The sequence below is a fragment of the Haliotis asinina genome, chromosome 7, assembly GCF_037392515.1.
Source record: "Haliotis asinina isolate JCU_RB_2024 chromosome 7, JCU_Hal_asi_v2, whole genome shotgun sequence".
In the NCBI taxonomy this organism is placed as follows: Eukaryota; Metazoa; Mollusca; class Gastropoda; order Lepetellida; family Haliotidae; genus Haliotis; species Haliotis asinina.
The window spans coordinates 3045015-3054478 of NC_090286.1; the positions used below are offsets into that span (position 1 = coordinate 3045015).

Sequence of the window (9464 nt, forward strand, 5' to 3'; positions counted from 1 at the left end):
TATACACACACATGTGCTCAATTCATAGTGTTGTATTCATTACTGTGGTACATTTTACTGTGACCTGTCTATGAATAATTTTACATTTATGGTGAACATAATGAGAGATACTGATAAATATTTGTTGTAGAAATAACAGAACAATTACATGAACATGAATTCAAAACAAAATCTGGGGAAAACCCCTGAAAATTTGTGTTAACATTAAAAATGTATACATTTCTATTATAATCTCACACGGCCAAAAGTCCTCCAATAATTGATAGTGGATTTGGTTTCTAATTCCAAACACTAGCCATATGGTTTCCCATAACAATTTGTGTGATTTAGTAAGATCAGCTTATTCTATCCACATATAGTAAGGATCCAAAGTATAGGAAATACTGATTTAAAAAACAGAAATTATATACCGAAACACTTACAACCTAGAAATTCAAATTTTAGCAATGCTTAAATGCACTATTATTACTACTATGTGGTATGTTTCAGATCTTGCACTCATGTACACAGTGCTGATAGTGGCAAGTGTGCTGCTCCTCCTATTGTTCATCTTCTTCTGCATCATATGGGGATGCTGGTGAGTATTTTGGATCACCTGACTACTGTAACTGTTGTGGTTCCACATAAGAATTAGATTTAGCACAAAGAGGTATGACAGGTAAGAATATCTGTGAATAGTTAGGTCAAAAATATGTGCTTTCAAAAGTTGTTGGCAGTCATGGGCATGATGAGTGTGATTGATTGTATTCACCTCTCGTCACTTAAACCTATAGTACCGTCTGTCCATATGTCTCAAAGGTGTAGTGCAAACTTACGTTTCGATATATTTTACTTTTACAACAGGAAATGCTTCAGGTATAAGTATATTTGAGACAGAAACATGTCACAACTTCAGTTTATTGGTAATCATCTGAATTGTGTTCGTGGCTTCAGCAAAGGACGCAAGAGTGACAAGTTGGAAATACCTGTTCAAGATGACAAGCTACTGCCACAAGAACGAGATGTGAGTATAGCCTCAAAGAGTTCAGGTGCTTTTGACAGCAAAATAACCCATATGTGATAGTGCTTCAAAGGTCATTGGTTTAGTATTTTTAATGTTTTTCTAATCATTTCATTAGAAATGCCAACCAGTCCTCAGGTAATTGTTTGAACAGTATTTTAGAAGTTGGTGAGAATAAACACACGACTTCATGGATAACAACTTCGTGTTAAGCGCACTCTGTGTAGAGTGATATTTCAGTGTAGATTCTTACAACTATTCTAAGTTTGAAAATGGTGTAAGTGTATGCCAAGAAATGTTGCTCTAAGCAATAAACAAGAAGTAGTTAGAGATAAGTTGTATGCTTTATCAGAGTCCCAGGGTAGATGTGTAATGCTCTTTTATCATATCCTGTTTTCAGTATGTTGACATGCCCACTACACGCCCTGAAAGCAGTACCTCAGCCAAAAATGGAACCTACAGGAAAAGTGGATCAGACAAAGAGCGAGAAGTCGACAAGGAGCTGGAAGACACCAAACTTTTACCGTCAGAATCCTACAAAGAAAATGCAAACCTAAGATGGTCAGAATCATTAGGCCCCAAAAGAACTGACACATGTTATATGGCGTCATCAGCTAAGAAGAACTCTCGACTTCTGGAACTTAAGGCTGAAAACAATAACAGAAAAAAGGCTGGTTGGACAGAACTAGAAGATGCATCTGACCTGCCATATGCCGTTGTGGACTTAGATGTTGAAGGTGTTCCTCGGGAAAGGATTTCATCATTTAAAAGTCGTCTCCCAGTGAGAGATTATGGTTTTCCTTTGAAGGATGATACTGAATATCAGGACTATGTGAATGCTCAACGGGATAGGAATAGTGCAACTAGTCCTCTCATAACAGATCCAAAAGAAAATAGGAAGAGTGGGTCACATGAATCAAAACAGAAACCACAAAAAGACAAGAAAAACAAGCAGAAGCGAGGCAGTACTGGTTCATTTCATCTTCAGCCTGATTTTGTGTTGCCAGATCCTCCTCCTGACCCCAATGATAATGATCGCTCTCCTCCACCTTATTTCCCTCCACCTCCTGCCAATCTCGAAAATTTTACATTTCCTCCTGAGCCACAAAATACCCAAACCCTAAAACAATATAGCCCTCCACCTCCAAGTCAGAATCATCCACCACCACCTCGGGTTCTCTATGCTCCAACTACAGTTCCTGTACCTGATAACACAGACAAAACTTCACCAAAAAATATGAAGAAGATCCCTCCTCCTCCAAAAGTGCGTTATTCTTCAACTTCAACTACACCTGTACCAAATAACAGAGAAAGCACACATTCTCAAGAACCTCCTCCACCTCCAAATCTGGATAGTCTTCCAAGGCCTGCAAGTATTCGTAATTCTGGTACATTTCCCCCTGTTCAAACTGGAGCTCAAGCAAGCAAAGCTACAACAGAAGAACAAAATCCTCCTCCACCCCCAAATATGGATAGTCTTCCCCGTCCTGCAAGTGTACGTAATCCAATACCTGCTGTCCCCTTACAAAATAAAGAAACCGCTGATCCTCAAGATAATCCAAATCGTAAAAAGGAAAATAGCCCAATAACTGCTGCTGCCACTCAGACAAACCAGGAACCTAAAGAAGAGAAACCCATTCCACGTCCACTGACTATTACACCTGTGCAAATCCCCAAGCCTCGCACAAGTTTGCAAAGTCCAAAACCTTTCACACCATATAATCCAGAGCCAGTCACTCAGAAGCCAGGAAGAGACATAGTGGATGGAAGAATCAAGAATGAACCTGCTCTTAAAAATGAGCCAGAGCCCACAAGAACAAATGTTACACCAGAAAGTACTCAAACTGTCAATAAGCCCAGCAATGACAAAAAGGCAGAAAGTAATGACCCTGATGATAAGCCAATCAATGATGAAAAGCCCTCACAACCTTCAAGTGAAATACCAAGCAACAGAGGATCTGTAGACAAATCCACACAAGAAAACCTTCCTCCACTGCCAAGCCTATCATCCAAGTTTCCTTCTGCCAAACCTAGAACCAGCAGCAAGACAGATGAAGACAATAATGTTCTTGATATTTCCTTTCTTGTTGGAGAACTACTGGGAGAAGGTGTGGTGACAAAACAAGATCCAGACAATACTGAAGTTACCATGAGGCCTAAGAAACCAGCAAGAGAGTCCACAAAACCGACACCAGATGCTCGAGACTCTAAAGGGAAGTCCAATCCACCTAAAGTTGCACCAAAGCCAATGTTTGTGAGTACAAGAGACAGCAACTATGGCCGTGTTGAAACTAGTCCCACAGCAATCTCACCTCCTCCAGCACTCCTGAATAGAACATCTACAGGAAGTTCTAACTATGAACAGCATATGTAGAGGTGCATCAGGTGTCATTCGCATTGAAATTGTGCAATCATGTTTGAGCATGATCAGAATAAATCATGGACCATAAGCAACACAAATGCAGACTCATGTATAATGTGAATGGAACTGAGTTGTAATACTGAACAATCTAAGAGTCAGGTGTATAATTTGATCAATTTTGACAAAGATCAATGATGTGCAGATTTCATGCACCAAACATGCTGATAATTGGATCTTACCTTTGAAAAGAATTTCATTTTTCTCATTGTGAAATATTATCCTGAAGGAAACATCCCAGTCATTTCTGAAGACAACATGACACTGATCAAGAGATCTGAGTAATATGCTTCTTGAGATCCAAACCAAATCTGACCAGATGGATTTAACAAACTGAATCAAGTTCCTAAAGCTAGTTTTCATTTCAACTGCATCACTGACTAAGGGAATGATGGGAAAAGGTCTACAGCTCAGAGACTAATGATGAACTGCAAGTGAGGCCGACAGACATTTGCAGGTTTAGTTTACGAAAAGCAGTGCTACTGTCCTGCATAATAACATATTAACATGGCAAAACCAAACCATTATCTTATATTGCCCTCAGCAAGAATATTGTGTGTTGTTTAGGACTCTTGAATGTATTGGACTATCAGCAACACAACACATAAAGGAGTTCAAGCTTTTGTGATCGTAAAGAACTGAGAAGCAACGTGAAAAATGTGTACAAAACATTCATGTTTTGAATGATATTGTTAAAGTGATGCATTGTAAAAAAATGATGAAACTCGTGTTTGCGAAATGGCGCAACAATAACACATACTGGTGCTTTATGCAACATCAAGTGAAGAAATTGATTGTATTCTTTTTCTGCAAATGCATGTACCACCATGCATCTGATCTAAGGCCTTGAACATTTGAATGATATTACTTGTGATATAAGAGAGTGATCAAGATTTGTGTCTACATTAGATGCTGTGATGGCCTACAGTTTCACGCTTGTTGCAACAGTGACAATTATACCATTCTGCCGAAATGTCTCCATTTGCTGTTTTTGTTGTCCTGAGTTTCTTATTTCAACAAAATTTTAAGGATTGGGTGTAGTATCAAGAGCTAGAAAAACACTTGGCTTTCATGGTACATTGGATAGGGCATTAAAGCATTCTCTAACCATGTTGAAAACACAGCTTTTATGTTTGTTCCAGTGTTTCTAAAATCCTTGAAATTACTAATGAATCCAAGATCGGGCAGCATGTTGTAAATGTGGGTTAGAAATGGTATACTTTCCATTTATATGACATTTGGTGTTCAAGGCATATAATCATATAGAAAACCTTGAAAAACAAAATCTTCTTTAAGATATAAAAGAAATTAAAAGCTGTGCCTGAGAGTGCCAGAGGGCAAATATCATTCTCATATCTGGTAAATGGGTTGTCATTCTAAAGTTTCATGCCATGAACTGAAACACTGAATCAATGTTAAATCCATTTCACGCTATCAAAAAGTGTGGCCTTAACTTGTACAAGTCTTCACATCTGTAACATGTAATTCATTTAGTTGCAGTTGGTTAATTTTGAGCAACATTTGCAAGTTATATTTTTATGCATTCATGTGTTATTTTGCATTTTTAATTTCTGCCTGTCTAATCTAAACCTAATCTACCATCTACTCATGCCCAACATTCATTTCATAATGGCATAAAAGGAGAAAACTGTAGAAGTAACAGTTGTTTTATATGTAGCATGCGTTTTAATACTCTGACTAGTTACATTATACATTAGTTGACATTTTAAAGATTTTATTACATGTGTATGAACTACAATGACATAATCAGTTTATAAGTAGACTTTGAAGCTTTTGAGACTGAACTGACTACAGTCCTCTGATAATTATGGCATTAAGCACTTGTCTTCAAGTAGACTCCACACACGTCAAAGGTATACCTAGTGGGCAAGTACATCTGGAGATCAAATTTTGTTTGACCTTTTAATGAATATAGCAATGTTTTATCATTGTGAAGAAGGCATAGCAGGGTTGTTACCCCAACATGTAATGGTGTGTAAGATTAGGTTTTATCTTAAACAGTTGTATTTGAGATTTTTTAGTTTGATTATTCCTGAGTTTAGTCCTATATGACCATGTCTTTCCTGATAACATCTGCAACAAGGTAAAATTGTACCACAAACTTTACATATTTAATTTGTAAGCTGATTTTTCAGGACAAACAATTTCATACAGGGTAGAAAACACTTGAGAATTCTGTAGTCATTTCATCGGTGCTTGCTTTTTTAGTCAATTGCTTAATTTGTAGCCTTGCCTCTTGCCAAATGTTTTAGTCCAATATATTCATCATAGATGATTTCTTGTGATATGCTGTTTCATTGATATGAGGCATGGCTATGTATTTATGGATCAATATTATTAGCAGGTTATGTTTTGGACATCAACATGGATACTACATGGATCTGTAAACCCACACAGTAGCAGTGATTATGTCTTGAACACTGAACTGTGGAGTTACCGGATGACACAGGAACATAGATCAATGGGCATAGTTCTGTGGCAATATATGTGCCCTGACAGCAGCTTGTTTTCAGATCTGTGGCATGATGACAGTGATTACACATATGTTCTAGTTTTCGTTCAGTGTCCTGGATCAATCATGAAGAAGTAATTATCCAGGGCTCGGACAGGGCCCAAATATTCCCATAACCTACCCAGACATCCGTTATGTTAATTCCTGACATCATATTTGTAAGAAATTGATCTTATGGTAACATATTCTTCAGCTCTGGAGGCTAAAATTTCAATTTTTTCAATATTTTATCCATGTATTAAATTCAAAAGAAGTGACAGTAATTATGTCCATGTCAGAGAAAATACAGCCTTTTAATCATGAAAGAATAACATATATACTCGGACCTCGTTGTATCTCGGTATTCATGGTATCGCAGCAAATCGGTATTTCCGGTTTTGTGTGCTAGACATGGCTCTTAGATGTGATATTGAGTGTAAATCGACATCCTTACATCAGTGGTTTGTTTATTTTTTGAAACCGACGACATGCATCGAATCACCATAAGAATTATCTAGGAGAATTATTAACATTAAAACCTGGAATCAGTCTGACCCTCATCTATGAAATACCTGCTATAATATTCACGTTTCATGTATGACCCTTCCCACTCCATCTGAACTAAGTCATCTGCATATCCTTGTTGCCAAAAATATAGTGGAAGTGATGTCATGAGCTACATTTATCTCCTGCAGAATGAAGTATTCTGTTTACCGCGTTACGATGGAGTTCTCTCCTTCGGTAGCTATTAACAGGCTCCGTTCGTCTAGTGGCTTTAGTTGAAATACTATCAAAGTTAAAATAATACTTTTTTCACAAATGTGTTGATCAGATGTCATGTTAATTGGATTTCTCAATAAAATAGGCCTCAGAACTTCAGAATTTTGTTTCCGATTACGGATATGTCAAGTACCGTGATACAACGAGGTCGCAGGCTACATTGTTAAAACTATTGGTCACATGATAATAACAGGTCTGGGTATCAAGAAAGGTACCAGGGTCCAACTCATTACCCAACTGTCCTGGGTATCCACGTTACCCATCCCAGCTCTAATATTGTACTGCAAAATTTACCAATTAAAACAGTGAATGAGAGAATATTTGTTAACACTGTATCAGCAGTTTAGAAGTTATTCATGGAGAATAGCAAGTAATGACTGTCAAGAGTCAAATACTTTCATGTTAAATAAGTGATATCTAAGATAATTTATGAAATAAACTGATCTCCTATCAATGGGTTTATTTTTCTATGAATAAGTGCCGCTTTCTGCAATAGTTTCTAAGTGCCAAATCTCTGTTGTATTGGGTTTTTTTTCACTGGTATAAATGCTGGTATAACTATTTCTTTCCTGTACATAGTATGCTCAGTGTTAGACTTTAGTTACAATGTATTTGTGTGCTGTTCAATGTAGGACCATACATGTGTGTATATTAGTTTGTCAGATGTGCTTAATTTGTTCATATTCAATATGTTATGCCTATGAATAAATTGCTTGGTGGATTCATAGTGAGTAGTGTATGACACAGTTTGTCGCTTGTCTTTCAGATATTTTGAAAACAGTTTGTGTAAGATGTTTTTTTTTCACTACAAATTCAGAACACTTATTATACATAATCTCAATTGCTTACATGTGTTTTCCCCTGGCTAGATCATCCATTGTATGATCAGATGACATCAAGGTTGAGGCAGGTTAGCCTTTCCAAAGAGTATGTTAAGCATTCCAGGTATACAACAGTTTGTAGTTCACATATATGGCTTACAGCACAGACTGTATTCCCCCTTTAGCCATAAGTTACATAAGCATGCATCATCTTCCGCTGGAGTGGGTTCTCCTGAATGGCATATTGTCCCTTAGGTATTAAGCTTTTTAAATATCTGGACAGGTACAAACAATAAAATGCATGATTTAAAAGTAAATCAACACAGACAGTTACTAAAAGAACCAATGAGATGTTTCACATTATATCAAACACATCAGTAGAAATCTTACTTTTAATGTTCATGATGGTTTTCTCATGTTGATGAAACTGTTGCCTCAAATAACATTCAATATCAATCACTGATATTTACAGAATATATATGTTATTAAAAGACAAGAATGTTTTTTGCTTGCCTTAAACAAATATATACACTCAGTGTTCACGAAAAGCGTCTGACCATCTGACAAATCCGGCAGATTCGCCAAAGGTCAGATAAAAGACACCAACCAGCCGGTCCTAGTGTCTCACTGAATATTTCACAATAACTTTGTCTGAAGATGTTATTTGTGGCATGTGACACTTGTTTGCTGTTTATCAATCTTTTGCTTGTTATTATATAATGTCAATAACTACATTGCCACTTACACGAAATGTTAAATTTGAAATGTGTGCCTAATTTTATTCTATGGGTCCTGTGAATTTTTAGGGGGTCAGACAGACATCTGAAACTTACAGGACCCAATGTCCTGTTACTTTGGCACACCAGTCTTGAACACTGTACACTGTATTTGTGAAGAAAGAAACATTAAGCTATAGGAAAGTGTTTACTGAAAAAAAGTCCATTCTGTATTAGCTAATTATCATTTAATATTTTATATCAGCAGTTTCAAAAAGAAGTGTCCCTTGTCCACACTCAATAGTGTCAACGCACCAGCCTGTTGCTCACTGTAGGGTATTATCTATGCATAAAAAGGTCATTGGTCATTTTATGTGTATGCACAACTGTGTAGCTCTCTTGGGGTATGTATTTTTGATACTACTTGTGATGCCATATATATTTACTGCATTGAGGATGTTTTCTTATATAGCAGCTGATAGAAGATCATTAGATGAAACACTGCCAGTTAACTTAACTCACAGGCATTTCAGTGATGATGACAGACACGTATAATTAATTGGTTGCAAAAATATAAATGATTTGTTCATGTTGAAAAAATACAATATTTATCTGCTTGTTAAATGTACAGTTTCTTTAATGAAAATATAAAATAAAATTACGCCATCTTAAATCATGTGTTGTCATATATCTTGCTACTTGCACTGACGTGTTATCAGAACTGTCACTTCATGCTGGGCATTATTGAAGGAAAGATTACATGGACGGAAACATCACTATAAATCTGGATACATACAAAGACTTAAAAAAGGGGTACCAATATGTCACTTTGTTTCACTTGAGTAAGAATGGTTTTACGCTGCTTTTATCAATATTCCAGCAATATAATGGTGGGAACACCAGAAATGGGTTTCACACATTGAACCCAAGAAAGGAATCGCATCTGGTCCTTTGACGTGATGAGTAAAATTTAATAAGATTCTGGGGCCCCCCAAATGGAATGGAGAGTCATGAAGTTACTTGACGAGGGTGACACCAAAGTAAACTGAATGTGCGCAGTAATTCAAAACATTTGCATTACACAAGAGAGCAGATGTTCCATCTCGCGTTACACTGTTTCAAGGACATGAGCTCTCTTTGCAAAGTGGAAAACATTTGAGCGATATGGCAGATCATTTCAATCAGAGTGATACGGTGTGTTTGGTGTGATGGTGTA

The 9464-nt window shown here is 36.9% G+C and overlaps 1 protein-coding gene across 4 annotated transcripts in view; it reads left to right on the forward strand.

The window, feature by feature from the left end:
• LOC137290366 (uncharacterized) overlaps positions 1-8921 on the forward strand; it is a 29016-nt gene extending 20095 nt beyond the window's left edge. For all 4 annotated transcript variants that reach the window (XM_067821251.1, XM_067821252.1, XM_067821250.1 and 1 more), the window contains 3 exons: positions 490-577; positions 934-1003; positions 1401-8921. In XM_067821251.1, the coding sequence (XP_067677352.1) occupies positions 490-577; positions 934-1003; positions 1401-3374 (2132 nt within the window). In that variant the 3' untranslated portion in view covers positions 3375-8921. The remainder of the gene's footprint in view (positions 1-489; positions 578-933; positions 1004-1400) is intronic.
• The last annotated feature ends 543 nt before the right edge of the window (positions 8922-9464 follow it).